This window comes from Carettochelys insculpta, chromosome 1 (assembly GCF_033958435.1).
Source record: "Carettochelys insculpta isolate YL-2023 chromosome 1, ASM3395843v1, whole genome shotgun sequence".
NCBI classification, from domain to species: domain Eukaryota; kingdom Metazoa; phylum Chordata; order Testudines; family Carettochelyidae; genus Carettochelys; species Carettochelys insculpta.
In genome coordinates this window covers 104,425,318-104,452,690 of record NC_134137.1, presented here as the reverse complement: position 1 = coordinate 104,452,690, position 27,373 = coordinate 104,425,318, and the positions used below count along the sequence as shown (strand labels likewise).

Sequence of the window (27,373 nt, the reverse complement as noted above, 5' to 3'; positions counted from 1 at the left end):
GGAGCTGGTCACAATTTTTCTGACAACAGAAACGTGGAAAACATAGCTGCACTGATATTTCCAGACAAGAGTCAATTTCAACCCTATGAGTTTCTTGTGATGTTTTTTAAAAGTTTCATTTTGAACTTACATTTTAACTTACCATTTCACTTTAATGTCATTTACAATTAAATTGATGTTTGCAAATATTTTTTTTTGTTTTAGATTGAAATGTAGAAACAAAATATTTCAGTATGAATTGGACTTCGGTTTTCCTTCATTTTGTGTTGAAATGGTTTGTTTTGGTCAAAAATACTGAAAGTATTTGTTTCAAATTTTCTGACTTGATTTTTGTAAATTTTTTGGTTTGTGAAAATGTTTGATATTTCAATTTTTTCATCTCAATAATGGGTAAAAATGAATGTTGGCATATCAGAATTCCCTGTGGATGAACATTCTGGTTTTCAACTATCTCTAATGTCAAATGCAAAAAATTTGCTTAAATTAGTATAGTGTTCTTGTGAACTGCTCGAACAATGACAGATTTCAAAGGCAGTAGCAGTATCCCAGTAATAGGTGAAAAAGATGCCTCTGATAGTGTGACGGAATGTGGCTCAGTGATGACTAAGTCTCATCTTCCACTCTTTTATGCTTTTTCCACCTCGGGCAATTTCTTATATGAAATCGGTCCAGGTATTCTGAATCACAGCTGTTTATTTCAAGATTGATTACAATTGTCTCTTGCCTATATGTCCTATTGGGTCAAAATTCACTGGAAGAAACTGGCCTATACTTTCTCATGCCCAGTCATCAGCGCTGTTTTGAACTTGTCTTATTTGTCTCAATATCCTGCTGTTGTATTGTTTTTCATGTTTTTAATTCATGCTTAAAACTTTGCTTCATCTGGTTCCAGAATATCTGTAATAATATTTTATGTAGTTTAACCTCCTCTGTTATGATGATAATGGCCAACAGGTTTCTTTCACTCTTCTAGGAGAGATGATTCTTACATAAAGGGTTTTAAAATGTCTCAGAAAGAAGATCTTTGTTTTCTTCCTCTAGTGTGGGACTAGATTAACTCCATGTTTCACACATAGCTATTGTATATATGGTTAAACTAGCACATTTTGCTGACAAAACTGCTGGAATGTCCACACACAAAATATGTTTTGTCGGCAGTTTGTCAGCAAAACTCAGCACTTTTGCTGGAAGCATTCTGCCTCTCAGACATGAGGCATAATGCTGTTGTGGACAGATTCTGTTGACAAAAAAGCTGTGTGGATGCTCTGGGAGGCCTTCTCTGCTGGGCAATCCTGTCTGCTGTGCTTCCGGGTGCCTGTTTTGTTGAGAGAGCAGCCGGGCAGTTGACAAAGCAGAGCACTCTTCCAATTGGCTTTTGTGTGTGGCTGCACTCTGTTGATAGAAGTTTTGTTGGGAAATCTCTTCCAAGAATGACTTCTTTTGACAAATTGCTGTAGTGTAACTGTAGCCTGTGCCTTTATAGGTGAAGCTGACTATTATGGAGTCAAATATATAGCTGTATAGAGAACCACCCTTCAGTTTGTTTAAGCAAACTACACCTATCTACAATATTTATCACTGCAAAAAATACTCTAAATGCAAATCTCATTATATTAGTCACCTACTATACCTACTTCAATCAGGTCGAACTACAAAACAATAGCACCAATAATTCACAGTGGGCTCAAAATATGGGACTGAACTAGGGAAAGGACATTTAAAGGCAAAGAAAATTTGGCTTTAAAAATCTATAGGGTGAACAGATGTAAGAATATTTTATCAGCCAGGAAATCTATTCATTGACACTCCCCGGTATTATTATTCCTATGGTATTTTTACCAGAATTATAAAGGGTAAAGATATTTTCTCTGGATTTAACGATCTGTAGTTTGGAAAAAACAATGGGCAGTATTTTCTTTGAAGAGTCAGATGAAATTAACTTGACATTTCCCTTCATGTAATCTGCTACTGAGCTTTTTTTCTTTCAATTTCTATTTCATTTTTTCACATATTGGTATTGATTTTGATGTATTTGTTTAAATATAAAAGTTTAAATGCAAAGTTATTTTTTGCATTGTGTATGCTTTTGTCACCAAATTAGCTTGCAACTGACGATAGGAGAACTCCATGGTACCTTACAGATTTGGAGAGGAGAAATCATCTGCTCCTTTGAAAGTTCTCTCACAATAATACACTAAAGATGCAATCTTCAATCTGTAAACTACACAAAAAGGATGTTTTCTAACCTTTATGCAGGTGCTAAGGGACCGTACAGGAAATGAAAAGATGAGACTTGGGATTTCAAAATGTAGACTAAGAGAGAACACGAAACGTTTCCTGAACACAAACCAAATAGATATGTGAAAGACTACATCTTGCAGATTTCTGGAAAGCATCCAGACAGCTGCTTTTATGGTGTGAATTGACAGTTTGATGGTTACCATTTCAATTTCTGGATTTGAATGGAACAGTTTAGGTATCTGAGGTCTGGAAGGTAACCTTCTGCTTTTTTTTTTTTTGGAAACAGCTGTGTGTATGTGTGTGTGTGTTTTTCCTGTGTTGGCAGTGGCATACCAAGCTAGAAGAAATGTACAAGCTGCCTGTTATAGTGTTATTATGTATATCTCCCTGCCAGACAGTGCAGGACTATTGCTGACACCTGCCAACTTAATTCTCACTTTCTTCAAACACAGAGATGGTGTACGGTGCCATCACCACTCAGTTATTACAGTTGAACACTGCATACAATGCCCAGACTGTCCCCAGTCGTGCCAGGAGGTGGCGTGAACATGGGGGTAAGGCAGAAGGGGCAGGGCCAAAGGCAGAAAGTGGCAGGGCCTAGGGCATTCAGCCCTTAGCTCTGCCAAGAACATGGTGCTGGGTCCCCCTGCCTTCCTCCTAGCTGCACGCAGAAGCGCTGCCATGGCAATTCCAAGGGAGCCAGAGCTGCAGGCCCCTTTGAGATGCTGGTCTTGGGGGAAATTACCCTTTTTGCCCCCTCCTCCCCATTGGTGGGCCTGACTGTCCCTCTCTCTTAATTAAGCCTTACCACAAAGGGTGATTTGGGTTTGGTTTGTAGGCAAAGCATCCACCCTCAGTGTAAATTGTCAGCATATAATTTTTGTCAGACAAGGAACAAAAACAAAATTTATGAAACATAAAAAAAATTACCAACATCCCCAATAGCAGTAATATATGATGAAGACATTCAAATCCTATATTTCCCCAAAACAGTTCCTATAGCATAAGGGTTACAAAGTGAAAATACTGTCAGACAACTTTGAAGTATCAATTCCAGATTTTAGCTGCAAAATGGAGAATTATAACAAATGCAAACTTGCTGACATATAGTGAATAAATGTATGGATTAGCTAATTAACAATCAGGTAATTAGCATAACAGTAGTAAAGGAATACAAGTACAGGGCACAAAGAAGTTGAGCAGGAGACAGGAGGAGTGAAATGTAAGACACTCAGATCTGATTCAGCCAAGTACTGAGAAGCCTGCCTAACTTTAAGCACATGAGTAGACCTGGTGATTTAGGGCACAATCCAATTCGCACTAACATCAATGAGCCATAAGAAAATTTAGATAAAATACATCCAAAATGTTAGTAAAGACAGAATCCCTACAGCATCTAACAGATGAGAGTATAAAATTGAAAAATGAATGGAAGATGGTACGGAAGGGGAGCACTAAGGATGGTACTGAATATCTATCATATATGTGCAGGCATAGCAAATTGGATGGGAACGTCAACACCCTCTCTAACATTGAAAAAGAAGGGAAGGATAAATGATGGACCTTAAAAACTGAGACCTATGGAGGATTCATAATATGTTTTTTTACTGATGTTTTGGCATTGACCATTATTCACACTGGAGCGTACATTTTTATTTATTTATACCACACTGTATGCTAGGGTGATCTGTGCCAAAAATATGATCCCCCGTCCCAAATAGATTCCAATATGAAAACACAGTGGCACAATATAGAACAGTGCCTTGTTCAATAAATACCAATTGGTGAGGGCATGTTCTAATGGGAAAACCTTATGCAATAGGCAAGTTTTCAGAAAAATACTTGAAGCAGTCTCAGTCATGTAGCTGTTTTAGTCTGTAGCGTCACGAAAAACAAGCAGTCCCCTTAAAAATTTAAAATTTAAAATTGTTAGTCTCTAGGTGATACAGGACTGCTTGTTTTTTGGTGAAGCAGGATAGGGATCAAACTTGGATTAAAATAGCAATGAAGATGCGTTAGGTACATAGGACAGTATTATAAAGATGTCTTTGAAAGAGATTGCCCCAGGTTTACACCATGCCAAACTCAAGAAGCCAGTAAGCTGGGAGTGCTCTACTGATTTGAAGACAGCAGCATAAGTTTACACCAGTAGATCAACTGACCTCCTAAACAGCAGCTGGATTTCTTATGAGCTGTGACTGTGGTAGGTGAAGTGAAGTCCCTGTGACTGCATCTACACCACAAGCTAAAATCCACTTTATTAAAATCGATTTTTTAATTCTGGCTTTTATAAATTCGAATTTGAACATCCTCACCTTCCCACATGCTCCCCACAAATTCAACTTATTGCTGCCACACACAAGTCATCCAACATCGACTGTTGCAGAAGTGTATTGTGGGATCCTATCCCACAGTTCCCTGAGACGTAGCATTCTGGGTATTTTCACTGGTGCAGCATGGGAAAAATATGCCCTGCAAGTGGCTGTGGGTATCTGACCACATCTTCTTACATTTCATTTCCCTCATTCCTCTGCCATGTTAAGCAAATGTCCCTTTTTCCAGGCAGAATCTTGCTTGTATAAACCATTTGCTTTTTATAAGTGAGGGGAGGGGAGGGGAGGGCACGGGAGGGATAGCAAAGCAGTTACAGAATTTGCCTGCTAAACCCAGGGCCGTGAGTTGAATCCCTGATGGGGTGCCATTGAGGTATACAGGACAAATAGATTTAAACAAAAATCTCTCCAGGATGGTGAAAGGTCCTGCTGTGAGTGTGGGGGGCTGGAATTAATGAACAAAGCACGAAAAAAGTTGAATGGAAGGGTTAGAAAAAAGATGTTGGGCTTCCCAACCAACAGGTTCCCAAAATGGGGTGCAAAAACATTGAAGAACATGCAGAAGTGGCAGGGCTGAGGACAGAAATCCATGTGGCTATACTGCAGCTTTGCAATCTGCTCTGAATAGGAGGTAGCTCATAGCTTCTCCACTCTACAAGCAACCTGCAGAATGAACTGTGACTTAGGGCAGAGCTAAACAACAGCTGTGTAAGATTAAGGCTTGGATCTGGATTTAGATCTCCTGGCAAAGATCCTCAGAACAAGAATTTTCTCTCAAAGGCCTTATACATGGGTGTTACATGGCAAATGCGAACGGCTCATTAAAACCTTTATAGAGCCTTTTCTGTCAAAGGCCAGCCATTCTAGTGACAATGTTTTTTCTTCCCTTGCGAGGGTATTTTCAATGTTTTTCATAAGGAGGGCTTCCCACTCCAGATCATTGATCTGGAATCGAATAACTTTGAAAAGAAATTTGGGCCATTGAAATGACTGGTATTATGGTTCCTTTGGTCTCTACAAGCCTTACTTGGCTAACTGTTGGTAATTGTAGAGCTAATACATTGACTTCAGTTGCCTTTGCATCAAGCCCTTACTGAATGCTTGCCCTCGCAACTTTCGATGACACTTCCTATCCGCCAAGGGACACTTCCCCCCGCACTCGGCTGAAAGGCCTCCAAATAGCTGCCAGCCAGCCTCCGAATATCTTATCTACTGAGGGAAACTTCTCCTGGTCAGATGTAAGGCCCCCAGATAGCAGCCAGCCCCCAGATATCTTAGCCACTGATGGATACTTCCCCCCGGGCTGCTCCAAGACCCTCACCATGCTCAAACTGCCTGGCAGCATGTTCTGCACTTCCTTTTATTGGTTCAGGGTCAATCCATGTGATGTGGCTGCCCCTTCCACCTTGCCCCCATGTTCACGCCATCTCCTGGCACGACTGGGGACAGTCTGGGCATTGTATGCAGTGTTCAACTGTAATAACCGAGTGGTGATGGCACCGTACACCATCTCTGTGTTTGATGCAGGGCTGGACATAATGTAAATGTTTGAAAAGAAGTTTCTCAGCCTCTCATGCAAGCACAATCCCCATCCACAGCCTGGCTGCCACATGGTGTGGGGTCAGGGGGCAGTGGCTGGTGCCAGGCAGTGCAGAAAAAAAGACAGCTAGCAGAGGTAGGCACAGAACCACAGACCCTGCAGCAATGCTACTAACAAAGAAAGAAAGATGTTTTTCAGTCCTTCATGCAAGCATGACCCTACAGCCACAGGCTTCCAGGTGCCAAATTGAAACCATCTTCCTGTTGCCAAATTCCTGTGCACCTGAGAGCAGTGGAGATGGAAGAGGCCAGAGCGGGGAACTGTGGGGCATTGTGGGGTACATACAGGACATCTCTGGAGGTTAATGAATTAGATTTAAAGATATGGTGCTTCTACACTAACCTTCATTTGGAATTTTAGAATCAGCCTGAACGCTGCACCCATCAGGTTCCAACGACACTATATCAATTTCAGTGCTCCATAAATCAAGCTTATGGTATTTATTGTGAAGACAGGCACTTTGTACAATCAAGCTAAATGCCTTAAATTCCATTTTATCTCATAGTGTAGATGCCATCTGTGTGTTTCTGCATGGCATTTTTTGTATACTACTATATAATTTTAGCAAGAAAAATACCGCGTTTAGGCTATGCCTACACTAGCCCCAGAACTTTGAAAGGGGCATGATAATGAACCTAATCGAAATATGCTAATGAGATGCTGCTAAGAATATGCAGCACCTCATTAACATAAGGGTGGCCACAGAACTTCAAAAGTGCCGCTTTCGATCACAAGTGGCTTGTCTACACAGGGTCCTTTTCGAAAGGACCCTGCACACTTTGAAATCTCCTTATTCCTATTTGGTTATTTGGTTATTTGGCTATTTGGTTATAGGAATAAGGGGATTTCAAAGTGTGCCAGGTCCTTTCGAAAAGCAGCCCGTGTAGATGAGCCACATGCGATCGAAACAAAGTGCCACAGCCGCCATTATGCTAATGAGGTGCTGCATATTCATGGCAGCGCCTCGTTAGCATCTTTCGATTAGGTTCATTATCATGCCCCTTTTGAAATTCTGGGGCTAGTATAGACATAGCCATAGAGGCTAGGGAAATGTTGACTGAGGGACCTAATCAGTTCATCCTGAGTGAGGAGACAGTCAAATGTATAGTCCAGAACTGTACTGAAAAACTGTAATACTGGGAAACTAGCATGTTGCCCAAGGAGGATGTTAAATCTCTAATCTTAATGTCCATTCATTTATCCAATGTTTTCCAGCAGAAAGTTGTATTTGATAAGTTTTCCTCCAGGAGTTTGAGAGTAACTGACAAATGTAAATCTCTTCCTAGATCAGTTCTGAAATTCTCTTTTGTGCAGCCAAATTATATCTAGCTAGATATATTTAATTTTTACCTATGCTAGATCCATGGAGAGCAGTAGATATACATGGAAAAATGTACGCTACAGAGAACTGATTTAAAAACTACTACTACTACTGCTACTATTTAACCCTTGTACTCTTCACGGAGCGCAGGTCATCTACAAGTCTCCTCCACTTCACTCTACTAATGCATGGTATTTATGCCTATCAATGGGTCAGAAGGTGGCCTAACTAGGTATGTTATGTAACACACTTCTTATTTTTAAAACTAACAGATGACCATTATAATACAGTTGTGGGAGTCAGTGGCATGGGTCAAGCATTTATGTTGCACTCCCCATCAGTGGACCAAACTTGGTGATTAAGCCTAGCTATGTGCCACCTCAGACACATTGCCGTTAAGGTAAGAAAATCCAGTTGTGAATATTGGTGGACTGTTGAAGGGAAAAGCTATAAATGATATGAAATACATTTCAGTCCCCTTGTTGACTGCAGCTGATTGTGAAGAATATTTTTGCTCTTATTTGGAGCCATTGACATTAATGATGCTGGGATTAATGTTCTGGGTTAAGTGAGAACTAAAGAATTTCCAAGAGGCGATCAAAGATGAGAACGACAAGGTGCTCATAGACAAAGAGAAGATTGGGCAGCCATGGATGAGATATTGCTCTGATCTGTAGAAAGCACAGGCAGAACCAAGTGTCTCAGAGAGACTGATCGAAGAACTAAAAGAGATATCTCTGCCGAACATTGAGAGAGACACCGATATTTCGAAGGCGGAAGTAGAAAGAGCAGTGAAGTGACTAAAGAACAGCAAGGGCCATGGAATTCATAAGATCACAGGAGAGATGAGCAAATATGGTGGAGAAAGTATGATTCAGAAATACACCGACTATGTAAATATACGCAAGTAAGGAATGGACAAGATCCATACTAGTAACAATACACAAGAAAAGAAGCATGCTGGAATGCAAGAACTACAGAATGTCTTGAAAATGTGTGTATTATGCAGCATGTTGTATAGATGTGAGACATGAGTGATAATGAAAGATTCAAAGAGAAAGATATTGGTATTTGAGAGAAGTTGCTATAGAAAGATCCTGAGAATAGGATGGATGCAGAAGGTCACCAACAAGGAATTACATAGGAAGATACAGCCAAAACAGAACCTAATGTAGAAGGTTATACAACAGAAGTTACAGCTGTTTGGACATATCTGCAGAATGAAAGACGAACAAAAATTCAAGACCCTGGTCTTTGGCATAATGGATGGTTCAAATAGGAGAGGCAGACCCCACAGAGAATGAGTAGATTATATAGTAGATAGGTGCAGAGCTAGTCTACAGAAAGTAAGCCTCTCTGCACTAGACAGGGGAAGATGGAAGGAAATAGTGAGGGAGGCATCGGACACAATGGGCACTGAGCCCATGGTTGTGGTTGTTGTTGTTGTTGTTGATGATGATGATGATGATGATCATACCACTTAACCTAAATAATCCAAGGCCCCAGCCTCTTTTTATCATGGTGAACACTTTTCCAATCAGCTACAAAACAACGGCCGAGTTAATTTTACGGCTGTAAATGGGTTCCACGGCTCAGAATTTTAAAAAGGGTGGGCCTAGACTTCTGCAGAAGAAATTAAAGCTTTAAAGTGAAAATGGAATGTTTCCATGATTTAGTAAACACATTAGCAGTTCAAATATATTCCAATGAATATGTAAAATGTCTGTAGTACTGCACGTGAGAAGGAAATTGAATTCATGCCAATGGGTGGTGATATCATGGATCTAGGCAAGAAGGCCTTTGTCATGGCCAAATGGAAACAAAACCAGAAACCACCACTTGTTTTAGGGAGCAAGCATGCAAAAATGAAAATTAAATAGACTAGAACATAAGCTGGGTAAGTTCTCAATGAAATCTCTTTCTTTTAAGGAAATATTTTGTTTCTTTCTTGGTTTAAGGGTAGAGTATGTTACAAAGTCAGGCTATAAATCTCACAGCTGAAAAGAACAAGAGGTTTGATCTTCTGTGCGTCTGGTGAGCTCTCAGATCACCACTTCAGGAAAAGGTGTTGTGCAATGTTAAAATTCTAACAATGTCACTGGTGATTGAAATACTCTGTACCTTGCAGGATTTGGGGCTTTTTTAAACAACCAATTTTAAACCTTCTCCCTCCCTCAACTTCCCATTTACAGTAGTTATTTTCTGGGAAATAAAAAAGCACTGAATCCAATAAAAGTCTTGGCAGTGCTTAGCAGACATGAATACCCTGGTGCACTAGATCAATGGCAACTGGCAAGTATTTTGATGTACAGAAGATGGCAAGACTATTGACTTCAGATATTGTACCAAGGAGAGTCACTACAGATAAAGGAAAAGTCTGTTGCTCACTAACAGCTCAGCGATACTTATTACTGAAGTCAAAGGACCTTGATAATAATGGATTCAGAATTGCTGCCGGTATATGCATAAATACATGCACTGAAGATGGAAAAGAGGAAACTTGTACAGTTGTCTCTGTTTATTGCCATGCCTCATTGTAGACAAAACTCTGTTAAACTGAGATGCAATAATTAGAGACTATAGAACATAATAATATCTTTCCTGAGTGGCCATTAAACGGAAGTTAAATAAGATGTTTCATTTATTCACCTCTAGCATGTCAAGCCTCACTCTGACCTACACAGTGCGAAGCACAGTTAGACGTTAATAAGGAAAGTCACAGACCAGGCATATGAGGACATTACAGACCATACTCTGTACACTGCTTCTTACAAAGGAATCACAGAAGGTTCTTAACAAATACAAAACCTTATTCAACATTCTTTGTCTGTCTTAAAACTTTTAGCAGTCAGTGATAGGTACCCAACTCAATAGTACTTTTTGCAATGCCATTCTTGCTCAAAAAAAAAAAAAACTACTGAGATTTTAAAAGGCAAGATAGAGTGGGTCAGGTGCACTTACAGACAACAGACTATAATATCAAGTAGGATGGTCAATCTTTCTTAGACAGAGGACAGCAGACAGGCTTGCTATTTTTTCTGTGGCTGCAGCATTCAAAATTGGATAGTAAGTGACTTGCACAGTACCTTTGCTGACACCTGCATACTGTTCTCTTGCATGTTCATGATGGCTTCAGAAATCTTGACATCAATAGGCTCCATGACTGATTCAATGTTGAATGGCCCCTCTAATCTCTCTGCTACCAAAAGCATAGCATCTGTTAAAACACAAAGGAGCCATTCCCTTAAAGAAAGAGTACACAGAGAGCATTAAAAAGAATGTTACGCAGCTCAGCTTGCCCTGCCAGAGATGGGAATCCCTAAATAGTCCTGGCCTGGTTCAGTATTCTGCCGATGTATGTTAGAGGGACATAAGAGATTGTAATATAACGTAATCCTCTGGTTATCATAACTATCTAGCAACCTCCTCCATGACCCTCACTGAAGAAACAGAGATTGTAAAAGTTATATCAGTAACAGCTGTCACAGAATTATCAATCAGAAGAGAAAACTTCAGACTGTACAGCTGTATCTCAACATTCTGAAACATATTTGTTTTCCAGACCAGTGTTTCTTAAACTGTGTGCTGTGGAACACTGGCATTCTGTGAACAACTCACAGGAGTGCCATGAGCGTTTGGAAAAATACACTGATGACAGATATTTTCTGATATTAAAACCAAATACAAAGTTACTTCTTCATTGCTATGATGCCTGATTAATATTACTTCATTTTGCTCTTGCTGCATATGCTGTTGTTTGTTATCTTTTGGTTTGACAACAGTATTTTACAGAAAATTTTCATAGGTGTTCCACATTAAAAAGATGATTGGTCTTAAAAAGTGGTCTCGAAAAGTTTAAGAAACACTGATCTAGACTATGTAATCTGACCCATCAGAAAAAGCAAGCTTATAGAAATGAAGCCTTGAACAAAATGATGAAAATTTTGGTATGATATATCAGAAGCTTATGTTTAAAACAGCTGTTTTTCTGACCCCAATGACCTTTTTTTTTGGCAATACAAAGGGTAAATATTGCACTTCTGACTTAACAAATAGAGGCAGAAACCTGGTTTATACTGATATATTTTCAAAATGCATCTGAATATTGTCAACAGAAACATATATTGCCTGCATCTTCTGGGATGTAACCTATAATATCTAATTACATAGATGTCACTCACAGTGTAATTTTATCTAGTGGATTCTTTGATGAATACCAGTAAATAAATTAATAATGATCAAAATATTATAATATGTAATACAAAAAGCTTAAATGAATATTTATGCAGCCATAGCTACGGATGCACTACGTTTATACTGGCGGTAGCCACATAACAAACTGTAAGTTTGTCATGTAATAAATTGCACTTATTATACATCTTTCATCCTCTCACACATACTCTGCCTGTTGAGCCACCACCCTGGACATACCTTGATATTCTAGACCCCTATATATGGCTTCAAACAACATCTATTTATTATAACAAAATAAAAACCTCCTTCAAGAGAAAAAATACCCTTCTTTCTCCCCAAAAGGTAGAATTTCCTTTAAAATTTATTCTGCACTGAGGTTCAGAAATGGTATTACTCAAGTCCTGCTGCCTATTTAAGGTCTAATACCTTGCTCTCCTGTAAGGATGCCAATGGGACACACAGCATTTTGTCACCCTGAGTGATAGCAAGATATTAGACAAACAATCTGTCGTAAAGAAAATAGTACTTCGGATAATGTTGCTTTACTTTATTATTTACAATGGTTCTTTTTCTCTAAATCTTACAGAGTTGGACAAATAGTACAAAGAAATTCCTAATTTTAATGACAGAGGAATAAAAAAAAAAATCCAGACCTAATATAGTATATATTTGAAAACTATTAAAAGATTTCACAATAAATTTTCCGTACCATATTTAGTACGCATAGAAAACATGATAGTGGTTTGGGGTAAAGGTTTTTAAAAGCATGAATTTGTGATGATGGGGATAAAACATTTGTAGCTACACAATTTATAGCTAATATAACCAGACCAAACTCTTGCTGCTAAATCTTTTATTGCATAACATCACTGCTGCTTGCATGCACAGGCATGATCACACATGCACATATAGAATTGATTTTGGTTTACATGCATTTATGCATATTTTGATACCCCATTACAAGCTCAGGTAGATGCTGATGGTGCACTGTGTCTTTTTTTTTTTTTTTCAAAATGTTCTTTGTTTAATGGTTTTCTACGTGGTACAGGACTTCATAAACAGCTGGCTTCTAGCTGCATGACAAGTGGAGCACCAAGCACATTATAGTTAATTAATTCTGTTACCATGGGTTTGTTAGAAATGCCTGGAGCAAAAACATTACCAATAATTTACAATTCACATCACCCGTGCACAGCAGAATAAATGTCTGTGAGCAGTAATCCATGGTGTGTGTGTAGAGAACACCGTACAACTGATACACAGAGTGCAGATAATAACTGCAGCTCATGGCTTGCAAGCTTTCCCAAATAGAATTGGCAAGTAAATGATGCAGCTAGGAAATCAACTACACCTATCCCCTGTCTAAGGCCCTCCTCCACCACTGAATAGTCGCATGGACAGAAATGCCATAGAGCAATGCTGGGGACTCCTAAGCACCCCCATTATCCTTTCTCAGAAGTACCCTAGCACAGTGGTTCTCAAACATGGGTGCACAGAGGTCTTCTGGAGGTACATGAATTCCTCTAGCTATCTGCCTAGTGTTAAAACAGACTACAGAACAAGTGCAAACTAAAATTTAATAGAAATTGATTTTACTGCTCTGTATACTATTATACATTTCCCTGTGATACTTATTGTAAGTACCATATTTATATTCCAATTGATTTATTTTATTATTATTACTTATTTTTATTTATTTAATTATTTGATAAAAAGTGAGAAAAATACATTGTTGTTTAGGAATAGCATGCCGTAGCATGTTTGTATTCTTGTGTCTCGTTTTGTAAGCAAGTAGTTTTTAAGTGAGTTGAAACTTTGGGTACACAAGACAAATCAGACTCCTGAAAGGGGCACAGAAGTCTGGAAAGGTGGAAAGTCACTTCCCTTGCAGATCACTTGTGATTCAAGCCACACACTGCCACAAGAGGGGATTGTTCTACAAGTCAGGAACTTCTGTAAGAATTTCTTTAGTTTTGTAATTTCACGCACAGAATTCTTTTTCTTATATGGGTGCTGTTACAGGTTGAACTTCTCCGGTCCAGAACCCTCAGGACCTGACTAGTGCTGAATGAGAGAATTTGCCAAACCACAGGTGGTCAGTATTGCCTAACAGCATTATCAACACTTCCACCGCTTACTGGTCTCTTAGAAGACATTTAGGAGTAAATTACAGTTAAACAACCACATAGCATACTGATAGCCAGGACTGGTGGCTGGAAACAAACTTTATGGGACCATGGGAATCTTGCCAGATTAAGGATGTTGCCAAATCCGAGAGTGCCAGACTAGAAAGGTTTAACTTGCATTAAAAGAAATAGAAAACAAAGTTAAACCTCTCTAGTCTGGCACTCTCGGATTTGGCAACATCCTTTATCTGGCAAGTTTCTAGTACTTATCCAGGTACTGCCCTTATGTATGGCCCTATGCATGCACTGACTGGGTTCTGCAATCTAGCAGACAAAGGTGACGAGACGTAGTGTTTGTCCACATATTGCAAAGTGAACTAACGTAACAGTAGTCTCAGAGGAGTAGCTGTGTTAGTCGGTGGCTTCATAAAAAACCCAAGCAGTCCTATAGCACCTTAGAGACTAACAATTTTATTAGACAATGAGCTTTCATGGGTAAGACCTGCTTTTTCAGATTTTTAACAACATTAGATATTATATGGGAAATTCCAAAAACATCTGAGAGTTTGTGTGCAAGAACTAGCAGGAGTGGAGTGAGGAACAGAGTTTCATTTATGGTAAATGTACCCTGTCCTTGAGAACAGAGCAGCATTTTGGGAAAGGGACACTATTGTAAATATACTGCTCTGCAAAGAAAGGCTCTTTCTACCGCCCTCTTCTTTACAGAGGAAAGATGAAGCTGTGTTTGTATTGTCATGTAGTTACAGATGAAGTGAGCTTTGAAAATCATTGCAATGTTAACAATAGCAATAAATGCAAGCTCTGAATTTTAGGTGCATATACACTTCTTTTAAAAAGCAGAAATGCATCCCCATAATAACCCTCAGAACCTGTGTGACACCAGAATAAGACTTACTAATGGGGTTCAAGGAGTGGACTGAAAGGAAAACTCCACCTAATATTTAATAAAGGACTAAGAACTTTATTTTCTCCTTCTTCAGGGAAACCTGACTCCATAATAGGAGCTCTGCCTCTGAAGCAGTGTTACTCAACTTATTCACCATTGTGGGCTGCATGTGCAGTGCAGAATGTGTTACGCAGGCTGCATCCAATGCTACCTGTATGACCCTGAGGATATCACTTGGGCCACAGATCTATGCTGACTGAGATGAAGGAAGCTCACAGGCTTCAGGCTGAGAACCACTGAGGCTTACACAGTCCTCATTTCAAATGCATTATTTATGTGACAATAGCACACTGATCTCTTTTGAGATGTGCATACCCAATTATTAGGGTTTTTTTCTTACACAATATGATGCAGTTGCAAAAAAGGCAAATATCATTCAGGGTTTTTGTATCTGGGGTATTGTATGTAAGACATAGAAGGTAGTTGTCCAATTCTGCTCAGCTGGAGGACTGTATCCAGTTCTGGGTTCTGGACTTTAGGAAAGATGTGGATAAGCTGGAAACAGTCCAAAGGGGAGCAATAAAATGGAAAGAACTTAGAAAATCTGACCTATTCGCAAAGATTTAAACAGTGGACATGCTTAATCTTGAGAAAAGAAGACCTCAGGGGTAACCTGATAACAGTATTCAAATACATTTAGGCCTATTAGTGAGAGGTGATCAATTGTTCTCCATGTCCACAGAAGCTAGGTCAAAAAGTAATGGGCCTAATTTGTAGCAAGGGAGGTTTAGGTTTGATATTAGGAGAAATTTTCATCCTGTTAGGGCAGTTGAGCTCTGGATTTGGCCTTCAACGGAGGTTGTAGAATCTCAGTCATTGGCGATTTTTAAGAACTAACCGGACAAACAGGTGCCAGGGGTCTCAAGCTCAGTTTATCTAGAGCCAGTGCCAGTCCTCAAATCCTCCTACTGGGCAAGCAGGTGCCTCCCTCACAGGCAGGGCTCATGGGAAAGTAGGGATCTCTGCACTTCCCCCCCTCCTCCATCCCTGCATGTCACCAGGCCCTGCCTGCTGGCCCTCATGCTCCCTCCTCCCCACATGTCCTCCAGCCACAGCTGCAATGCCCAGGAAATTTAAAACAACCCACCACTACTGGCAGCACAGCAGGGCGAGAGCAGCTTCCAGCTGCTAGCTCTATGCCACTGCCAGCATACCCTGTGGCCCTGGGGAGTGTATGCAGACTGGCAAAGCAGAACAAACAGGATGGCCTGGAAGATGGTGGTGAGGTGCAGCAGATGCTGCTGCCTCATTCTGCTTCCCCATGGCCCCTGCTGGTGCATTGAGTGTGGGAAGGGCAACCCCTGCTGCTGCCCTGCACCAGGCCCCACAGTAACCCCCAAGGTTTCTTCCATTGGGTAAAGGGCTTGAAGGAAGGAATGCAATGGGGTGTGGGGAGATGGTGGAACAGCACAAGAAGAAATGAGGTCAGAGCGTGGAGCAGGGGCTGGGCTTCAGGGAAGGTTTGGGCTTGAGGGTGCCGGCGCTCGGCCATGCGTCTCAGACTGAGGGTTGAGATTTACGTGATCCTGCCTCAGCACAGGGGTTGAACTTGGCAGTGTCTCTGGGTCCTTTCCAGTTCTACATTTCTAAGATTCTGTGATCTGCATGGGTTACCAACTTCTTAAAATAATATGGTACAGCCGGGGGCTCAGTCTACCGATTCCAGTTCTTGGACATGTGATCTTTCAGTCGTTAGTACAGCAACTTCCTCTGTGTGATCCTCTCAATGTGAAAATACTTAACGACCAGTCTGCATTAGAGCTTCCACCATTATGGACACATGGAAAGGATTTAGATGCACCAATATAGATATTAATATAACATTTCTTATTGGTCATGTGGGGGCAGGGCTTAAACATACTCTTGATGATTATTAGAATCTACAGGGGCTGCAGACTGCAGCTACCCTGCAGCTTATCATACAGAATTCATTTAGGGAAGACCTGTTGAACTTGAAAGTCTTTGTGGTGGTTAATGAGTTTTGACTCTACTTTGTAAAATCCTGTAAAGTTTTAATTCTGGTTATTTAAGCTACCGCTTTGTCCCCATGTACTGTTATGGGTAGATCCAAAGCCTACTGAACTATTCTGAAAGATTCTCGGGCTGCATCTACACTTGCATGCCTCTTTCAAAAGAGGTATGCAAATGAGGGAAACAAAAATGCATATGAGGTGCATATTTACATATCTGGTGCCTCATTTGCATATTCTTCTTTCAAAAGAGCTTCTTTTGAAGGAAGAAGAGCAGTGTAGACGTGGCTCTTTCTAAAGTAAACCCCATCTTTGAAAGAATCCTTCTTCCCTTTTTTAATGGGAAGAAGGGTTCTTTCAAAGATGGGGTTTACTTTCAAAAGAACCATGTGTACACTGCTTTTCTTTTGAAAGAAGCTCTTTCAAAAGAATATGCAAATATGGCACCAGACGTATAAATCTGCACCTCATTTGCATTTTTGATTTTCCTCATTTGCATGCCTCTTTGAAAAGAGGAATGTAAATGTGAATGCAGCTTCACTATCCTAGCATCAATGCCTGGAGGTAACAGTGCTGGGGTGTCAGGGGCAGAATGCTTCCACTGCAGGTCTCAGTCTTTTAATTTGCTTGTTCCACTTGTCCAACAAACCTGATGTTTATTTAACCTCTTAGCAGCATCAGCTTTTTGCCTGAGGTTTTTGGATGAGATTCAACTAGTTTTTCTGAGGTGGGGCAGGGGCAGGGAGGTCTGCTTTTTGGTTGCCACTGGTCAACAAGTTATGTGTTAGCTATAAAGACTGTAGAGTACATGTTGCAAAAGACCATACATTGGTCACATTTTAGAAATCAGAAAATAATAATAACGAGCCACTTTCCTTCATCTATATGATGTCAGGTGATGCTGAATATGAAAAAAAGAACCCTGAGAGGTTATTATATTAAGTAGCATATGACCAGAAGGGAATGTTTTTTGCAGCCCCCAGCCAGATAGTTTGCAAACTGATAAATAAGGCAACATTTTAAAACCTCTGCAGTAAATTAGTAACACAGAGATAGCCATGCTAGTCTATATGCTATCACAACAAAAAAGCAGCCCAGAGCACTTTAAAGACTAACAAAATAATTTATTAGGTGATGAGCTTTCGTGGGACAGACCCACTTCTTCAGATCATGAAGCTGCTTTTTTGTCCTGCAGTAAATTGTGTGCCCTTTCAGAAAATAACCTTAATGTTTTGTAAAACAGATTATTTTCAGTTCATGCAAATTAACATACCTGAGTACAGTATTTTCTTTTTGTTATTGAAGGTAGGCATGCATCCCTTATGCTCTTTAGCCAACTGACTTACAAAAGAAGGAACTGTCAGTAACATTGAGGAGTTAACTTTTTTTCCTACCCATTCTGTAATAAAAGTAACCTTTCCATCAGTTCTTTGGATTTAAATCTCACTCTCCTGTAGGTAAAGCAGTTCAAGAAATCACTTTAGTACCATGTAGAAAACAAAGCAGAAAGACATTGAGAGATTGTTGTTGTCTCATAGTAGCAGAGAGCAACTAAATGACTTTTCTAGGGTAAGATGCAACAGGTTCACAAGATTTGACTGAACATTTCATGTAGCGTTTTTTAATTATGCAAGTTAACCATAATTACAAGTTGCGTGTGAAGTTCTCTTTTTACAGCTATTTGCAATTCCAAGTCACTTAATGCACTGTTACTAAGGTCCAGATTGTGCCTGATCTAAGTCTAGGTGTGCAAGTAGACAACATGGAGGCAAAGACAAAGTACATTAGCACTTCCCTGACTCAGGGAACTTGTTTACACTCCCAGACCAGCAGCATGTCCAGTCTGGGACAAAAAGAACCTTCACCTCTGGGCGATGCTCAAAGATAAGCTGAAAAGGTTGGGGACTCAAGGACTATTATTGTGCCTATTTGCTCCTTCCTACCACCTTTGGGGTATGCAAATGGAGCACAAATACAGACATGAACTCCAGGGGGGATACCTCCATAGTGAGGCTATGAGGCCAAGGTTCTGTCCACTGCACTCTACACCAGCTTACAATGCAGGTGGCATAGGCTGCACTATGCATATGGATGGAGAAACATGCCCAGCATCTGGGAGGCAATTTATACCCCTGGTGATGTAGCTGTGCATCATGCCCTTCTGGGGATGTGCAAAATCTGGGTCTTCATAGCAATTATGTGAAGCTTTTTATAACTTCCCTTTTTTCTAGGCTAGTCTTGAGGCTGTTCAATTTCTTTTCTTTTTCCCTAAGGTCTCTCACGCTGACACACACTGCGCTGTGCAAATCTTCCTGTGACTGAAGAGGAACGGATGTGATATGTCCCAGAGTTGCCCAACGTCTTTGTGAGCATCATCGTCACTTTGTCAGTGTCTGACCATGGTGCCAGAGCAACAGCCTCACCCCGGCTGGTCTGGGAGCAAAAGCAAATCTGTCATCTGAAGTGGAGGGGCCTTAAAACTGTCATTGTTTTGTGAAGTCAAGACAACTGCATTTCTGCTGCTTCTTAACAATCCAAGCCCTAGGCCCTAGGACCAAAATCTACTCACATGTATACCCTGTGAATTCACAGGAACTTAGTTGCCTCTGTGCAAATGTCTACATCTGAGGTTCGAGGTGTGATTCCAAGCTCACATGGACACACCTGTGCTTAGATCTGCCTGAAATAGCATGTTAAAAATAGCAGTAACAGGAAGGTAGCATGAGTAACAGTTCAGGCTAGTAGAGATCTGGGCACATACAACAGCTGCTAGCTGCTGCCACAACACATGCTATGCATTTTGAAGGTACTGCTACGCAAGTGTAACCGACAGATGAAACATGGGACCTCTAGATTCAGGTGAACAAGCTTATTAGGTTGGGTTCCACTTTTCATTCCTGCAAGTAGCAGGGCCCCGCTAACCTAATGTAATACAAACGGATGGACATTTTGGTTATGTTCACATGAAAAAAAAAACCCTCTTGGCACATGTAAGAAAATAAGTATGTATGTCCACCCCTCAGTGTGCACACCCCTGCTCTAGCTCTTTGTGCATGAGCCTCTACTGCTTGAGCTAAAAGCCAGCAGACTCTCAGGTAGGACTCTAGAGGACACTCATTTGTTCTCTCTGTAAGTGGTTTGGGGGCCACTTCATGGGACAGTGAACCACACCAAGCAGGTATGAGGGTTACAACACCTGGGAACCGTTACTTGAGCAATGAATTTAAACTTCTTTCCCATTGTTTCACTGTGATTCAGAATGTTGTTGGCCCATCAATCCAACATTTTAGCAAGGCTGCCTTTTGGAAGGAACTAGTCTGAATTCTCTTAACAGTCAAACCACTATTTATATTCAGAACCATTTCCTGTGGTCCGCCCCCCCCAACACTTTAAATATACATCTGAAAAGTAGCTGCCTGTGAGCTGACAGCACAGGTTCAAGCGAAAGAACCAGCTGCACAAAAAAGCAAAGAAAATGGAAATAAAAAAGGAGAAATTATACATAATTATAAATGTAACTTGAGGAACAAATACAGATGTGACCAAAAAGTAGACAATAAAAGGAACAGCTGCACAAAGAATAAAGTAAATGGAAAACTAGATTAAAATAAACATGGAATGTATTGAAACTGCTAACAAAAACAAGAACAAGTAAAAATAAAGATGAAAACCAGGAAAAGATGTAAAACATTCGAGGCAAAATGGTATATCACAGTTTGGACTGTGGTAATCCTGAAAACACAACATCTACTTTTGGTTGAACACTGCAGAAGTTGGATGTTCTGATGTGCTGCAGGACTGAATTTCTAAAAACTTCTAGTCACTGAACTTTCTTAGCTGGATACAGGGTTGCCAACCATCAGTAGGTGATGTAGGTGTCCGTACATTTTGTAAAAGTGCAATAAAATTTCAAAAAACAGTTTCAAAAAACAACAATTTCAAAAAACACTTATTCTATAGTAATTAAATTTCTTCTCTTCTGCTTCAGCCATTTTACTGCAGAACAGTGGAAACTGGATGTTTTAGTTGTTTATTTAGCTCAATGGTTGAGGTGACATAACATGAATCATGTGAACCACATGACGTTTCCTTCTACATTATCCCGCCAAGTTAGCGTCAGCACACTGGCAATGTGTGTAATTTAATATTGTTTACCATTAAAGTTTACAATGTCGAAATCTATGAGAAGAATGGATTGTGCTGAAGAGAATAATGAGTCCGATGACTCCTGTGAATTATTGTCTGATGAAGAGCTAATTACTAAGAAATCAAAAGGTAGAGCACGTGTGTTTTCATCCGAATGGCTAGCAGAAGGTGAGTTGGATTTGCATAGACAGTGAAAGCAAACACAACACCAAATGCATGCTGCAAGGAGATCTAGCCATGGAATTATGAGTTTTGTTGCTAAAGTAAATACAACAGAATATGAACTAAAAGTAGCAACCTTCTTAGCCAGACAAAACCTACCACTGAATTTGATGGACGAAATCTCGGATAACGTCAGATTGGTTTCCTCAGTCCAAAATTGCAAAAGATTTCCCTTGCAGAAGAACTAAAGCATCCATGATGATTAAAAATGTTGTAACAAAAAAGATGGAAGAGGAATTGTGTACTCATGGATCTGGGACAATTACTTCAGCTATGGTTAACAGCATCAGTGTTTGGATGTACGATCACAAATGGAAAACTTCCAGAACCACGTTTAACTAAAATTGTCTGCCTGTAAATTTTCTCATTTTGTTCGAAAATGAAATTTCTGTGGGTTGACAACCCTGGCTGAATAGCACATCATCTTCGTGAAAGCACACTGCACTCCCTGCTCCTTGTATCTCCTGGCTTTATTGTACCATGAGGAGGTGTGTAAGTCGTTCCATCATGAGCTATAGAAAATGTATATGGTGAATCATGAAACTGATGGATATATGCATGTATACTGCCTGCTATTGGCCTTTATTTAAATTTTGATTGCTGTGTCCTTGTCTGAATAATTGTTACCTGCCATCTGTGGCTTGGAAAGTTCAAATAACTCATACTAGTCCATCTTTCTGGTTGTTCTTTGATGAGATATGCTCGAACTGTTAAAGATGGCAAATCACAATTTCTTAGCTAATATATCCTTTCCTTGGTAAAACTCCCCTGAATTTACTGTTCATTTTATCTTGATAGAATCACAGAAATTAGAGCTCAAAAAGACCTTTTCAGACAACTAACTCATTCTCCCACAGTGCAGAATTATTACCTACCATACATATTCTCCAGTGCTTTGTCAAGTCCAAGTTTAAAATAGTTCAGATTATCAGGCTTTCACTAGCTTCCTGGCAGGACTATTCACATGTTGACTAGCCCTCTTTGTAATATTTTCCAGATCTGTAGCATAATTTTCAGCTGCTTTATTTCACCCCATTACTCCTGAATATGCCATCGTGTACAATCGTAAACAGCTCCCCTCCTCCCTTCTTGGTATTTACCTCTTTCAGGTACTTGTAGATAATTATCAGACCCTCCCTCAGTCAATGTTTGCCCAGCCTTCACATAGTTAGGTCTTAATCTCTTTCATAAATCAATTCCTCCAGCCACTTATGAGGTTTATATCTGCTCTCTTTATTACCTCCTGCTTGAAATCTTTCCATAATTGTGGAGATCTGAACTGATTATGGTGCACTTAATGCAATTTTATTGGCACTACTTTTCTTTAGTGCCCCCTGGAGAAGAAGATGGGTGCTTCTCCTTTCTGGGACTCCTATACACAGCTTTCTAGCTGTGCTGTTCAAGGTGTTGGCCTCCTTGGTGAAGGAGGGGTTTAAACCAGTGCAAATTAAAAGAAAAAAAAGTCAGTATGCTTCCCTAGTGCACAAAAAGCAGACTCCTGGGCCTTTGGGAAAACAAGGCAAAAATAAAAGGAAAGAAAACTCTTGGCATGTCTCCTTTCGGAAATGACTGCAACTTGCAGCCCTGCTCCATCACAATGCAGACCTATTCTCAGCATGAATCCTTCCTTTCAAGAACCTGCCCAGCCACAGGTTTGAAAAGCCTCTAAAGAGTGCTGGGTTGAGGCTGATTCTGGCCAGAGGAGCTCTTTAATCCTTTCCTGAATGGAAGTGATTATTTACCACTCTGCCAATATTTGTGTCAGCAACAAATTTTTCAGCAGTGATTTTGTATGTACTTCCAGATCATTGGTAAACTTGATCAGCAACATCAGGCTTTGTTTTGATCCCTGCAGAGTGACAATTTCTTATTCTACAAACTCTTCTCCTTCCGTTCAGAGCATCTAGAATGCTGCAACAAGTTACCATCTTTTCTTAGCCCACTCAGACCTGTCTCTGTTCCGGTCTCTGGTATCTCTGCACTGGCTTCTCCTCTTTTCTACGTTAAGTTCACGTTACCCTTCCCATTTGACAAATCCAGACCAGCCCACATCTCTACCATGTCTCCTGTTCCCTCTAGTCTATCAAAGCCTCTTCAATAGCTTTGTTTCCTATGTCCCACGCTGTCATTGTATCTTCTTACACAAAAACATTATTTCCTCTGGGCAAAACTAATCTACATCTTAATTTCTCAACCCAGTGCTCCTTTAACATTCTAACAGGTCTGTTATTACACAGGGTCCTGATTCAAAGCCACTGAAATCAATGGAAAGTCACAAAGTCTTAATGGGCTTTGCACCAGATCCTAGATATTTCTCTATATTTATTTTACTAGATACTGAGACTAGATTTAACAGCAAGCAATTGCTTGAAATGCTGTCCCCTTACCCTTAAGATTGGTTCCTTATTTACTTTTCTCCAGCCCTGAGAATCTGCAGTGCACATTATTTAGGCCTATGGACTTTTACAAGTTAAGGACAAGTAAATCATTACTTCCTTAGGCCAGATACTGCCATCCTTACTTAAGCAGGGTAGTACTGTAATTTATGAGCAATGCAGTTGAGTTCAATGGGACTATTATCTGAATAAGAAGTTATTTAGCGTAAGGCTTGCAGAATCTTGTACTCATTATTTATACATTTTTTCTAATGACTTTTTTATTACAAACTGATTTTAGCATTCAAACTTGTATCTTAATAATTTTTTGGATTTATTACTAATTTAATTGATCTTTAATAGTCCCACTGTCTTCTTAGTATTTATTTTTTCTGTAAATATATGTACAATCCTTGGTGATTTTCCATTAATCTCTTTGGCCATGCTAACATCTTTGGCTATTGATTCTATTTTTTTTTTTGTTCCCAAACCATTACTGATTTTGAATATTACTGTTTGCTTCTAATAGAGTTTTCTTAGTTTTTGTTTTGCTCTCAGAGTTCATTGGATGCTTCTTTTTCCTAATATGTTTCTTTTACAAAGGAATTAGTCTATTTCACCCTAATAATGGTATCTTTTAGAATGCCCAAGTTCTCCATTGAACGCCTGGATCTTAATACTTGATCCCATTGCAGCATTCTCATATTTACTCACTATGGCCATGTCTACACTACAGTGATCTTCTGAAAGACAATCTCCTGGAAGATCTCTTCTGGAAATAAACCTTCTGGAAGATCGTGTCTACACACAAAAAGCAGATCAAAAGAGCAACATGCTCTTTCAAAAGAGAACGTCCACAAAGCCCCCATTCTTTCAAAAGAACAAGCTAGGGATTGAAAAATCTGGTGCCATAAGGACTGCTCTTTTGAGAAAAGGACCCCCGGAGGATATACGCATGCTTTTTTTCCAAAAGAGTCTTTCTGAGAAGGCACTCTTCCCGATCTGGGAATGGAAGACAGCCTTCAGAAGAAGAGCTGCGCTCTTTTGATTTCTGATCAAAAAAGTGCATTTTGTGTGTAGATGCCCCAGATGTTCTTTTGGAAGAGGGCCTAATTTTCCAGAATGGCTTGCTTGTGTAGATGCGGACTATTTGTTTTCCTAAAATCTAATACCTATGTCCTGACACGCTCCATTCCTAACAAAGCTAAATTCAAGCAGCTCGTAAGTCACTGCTACCTAGATCAATTGTTATTTTCATATTCTAAAGCCATTACTCTCTGTTCATAAGAAATAGATCCAGCTGGTTTCTCCTCTATTTTCTTGAATAACTCTGCATATTTTAGAGCAGTGGCTCTCAATCTTTCTAGACTACTGTACCACTTTTTGGAGTCTGATTTGTCTTGCATATCCCAACTTTCACCTCATTTAAAAACTGCCTGTTTACAAAATGACACATAGCAATATGCAAGTATCACAGCACATCATTACTGAAAAATGGTTTACTTTCTCATTTTTACCATACAATTATAAAATAAACTAATTGGAATATAAATATTGTACTTACCCTTCAATAAGTAGTATATTGAGCACTATAAACAAATCATTGTATAAAATTTTAGTTTGCACTTTCTTCACCAGTGCATTTTATGTTGCATGTTGTAAAACTAGGCAACTATATAGGGAATTGATATAGCTCCTTAAAGACCCTCATGTAGTCTCAATATACATGCCCCTGTCAGCGGTGACTTTGAAAAGTGTTGGGCAAAAGCTGCTTAGCTATACTTGCTACCCAAAAGCTGTCTGCACAGTTAAACCCCCTTGCAGAAATTTCCATTTTGAGATTATAATTCTGTAAAAAACGTTTTTTTATCTGTACAGCTCTTTTTTGTGGTCATTTATTGTATCTTATTATATTTTCATGAAAGAACTCAGAATTCTGAAGATAATTGTGCAGATTATATATAGCTGAAAGGTTATAATATATTTTCCTAAGTTAGTTTCCTGTCCAGCCCTCCATCATCGTTGGAGTACAGACTAACACAGCTACCTCTCTGTTACTATTCATCATTGAAATATTGTTAGTGCTGTTTGTAATCCTAATGAAACTTTACAAACAGGGCAGCAAACCAATAAACATATTAGATGTATTTTAATGTGATTGTTTGGAGGGAAATAGATTGTAATATAATATAATATAATATAATATGTAATATGTGCTTTTTCTCCCCCTTTCTGACTCTACCTCCTGGCTTCAGGCTCATGACATGGGGCACAGATCTCGTTTGCTAGGAAGGGGAGAGGGCAGCCTGGAAGGCATTTTTTTTTTTTTACTCTACAAAAGGGATCCAAATTCTAAACATGCTGGGGGCACTTAGTGAAAGAAAGATGCTGGGATGTATTAGCTACAGTAGCCGCCCCTTTTCGGTACAGGGGAGGGAGCAGAGTAGAGGAAGGCTGGGAAGAAGGATCCTAAAAGAGACTGGAAGCAAGAGAGGAAGTTGCTGAGAGGTAGAGAAATCACTCCCTGGATCAAGTCAAGGCAAACTGCTCAGCATTGCTCCTCTCAGCAACTGCCTGGCCTCCCCAGAACCTGGCTCACTCGTGTGGAGGAAGAAGCTGCAGGGGCTCCTTCCCTATTGTCAATCACCTTTGGAACTCCAGTTCCGGACTAGCTCAATCCAACTCTTATGGAGCTGTTGCCAGAGTGGTGGGGGAAGAAAGTCCCCAGTGAGGGAAATAGAAAAATATTTTAAAATAGCAACAAACAGAAACTTCAATAATCCCCAGACTCCAATCACTACTGTTCTGCTTCCCAGAAGTTTTCAGGGTGTAAGACATTTCATTAGGAGGTAAGATCACTCTTCACATATAGGGTTACTCAGTCAGAAATGCATGAGTTTCTGGAACGTAAAGCATATTTGCCATGAATAAACACAGGAAAAGGCCCACTCCTCACCAATGTATGAGGCAATGACGTGGGCAAATTCACCATTAGTCACACTGGCTTCCAGTAAACGTGGTAAAGCTCCACAGACAGGAGAAAGCACACAGTTGACAATGCTGTACCACAGTGACAACAGTAACCCTTCAGCTTCTTAAGTCTTCCACTTGTCTAAATGTTAATATAACAAATCACTCCAGTCTACAGGCAGTTTGTTCCTGCAAGCTGAGGTTTGTGACCCACATAGAAAGACTCAAGACTATAATAGAACAAAGGAACTAAAATAAATGAAAATTTAGCTCTGCTACCATCAATCCCAATTGACTTCACCCAGAGCAATTAGTAGAGTGAAGATTTAGTCTGTTTCACTAGTATTTGTGAAACTTGCTAGATTTCATCTCTTTCTGACCTATAAGACTTCATCTTTACCACTAGTAATAAAATCACAATTCTTAACAGTTACCATACCATTACTGTAGTATAATGGCAACTTTATTAATGCATGTGGTAAAAGAATACCAGAGACAGTCATAGACTAACATTATTATAAAGTGACAATTTCCTAGTCCTGGTGGTAGCAGTATGTGTTAAGCATCATTTTCCCCTCATTTTCCCTGGCACGTTTCTCCTTCATCTTCAGTTTGCTTCTTTCTATATATTTTTTTTTATTTTGGGAGTCAACAAAGAATAGTTTTTTGACATGAGGAATGCAAGTTTTACGTTTTAGCACCTTCATATTCTTTCATATTTAATTGTAATTGTTAGAGCTTTTTTTCCTTCATCAAAAGATGCATGGATTTTATATCACTTTACAGCTGCGTCTACACGTGCACGCTACTTCGAAGTAGCGGCACCAACTTCGAAATAGCGCCCGTCGCGTCTACATGCGTCGGGCGCTATTTCGAAGTTAACTTCGACGTTAGGCGGCGAGACGTTG

General features: G+C 39.8%; 1 protein-coding gene across 1 annotated transcript in view; it reads right to left on the bottom strand.

Moving 5' to 3' along the window:
* GPC6 (glypican 6) overlaps positions 1-27,373 on the bottom strand; it is a 1,214,297-nt gene that overhangs the window by 108,744 nt on the left and 1,078,180 nt on the right. Inside the window, exon 5 of the mRNA XM_074983075.1 lies at positions 10,582-10,712. Coding sequence (XP_074839176.1) covers positions 10,582-10,712 — 131 coding nt within the window. The remainder of the gene's footprint in view (positions 1-10,581; positions 10,713-27,373) is intronic.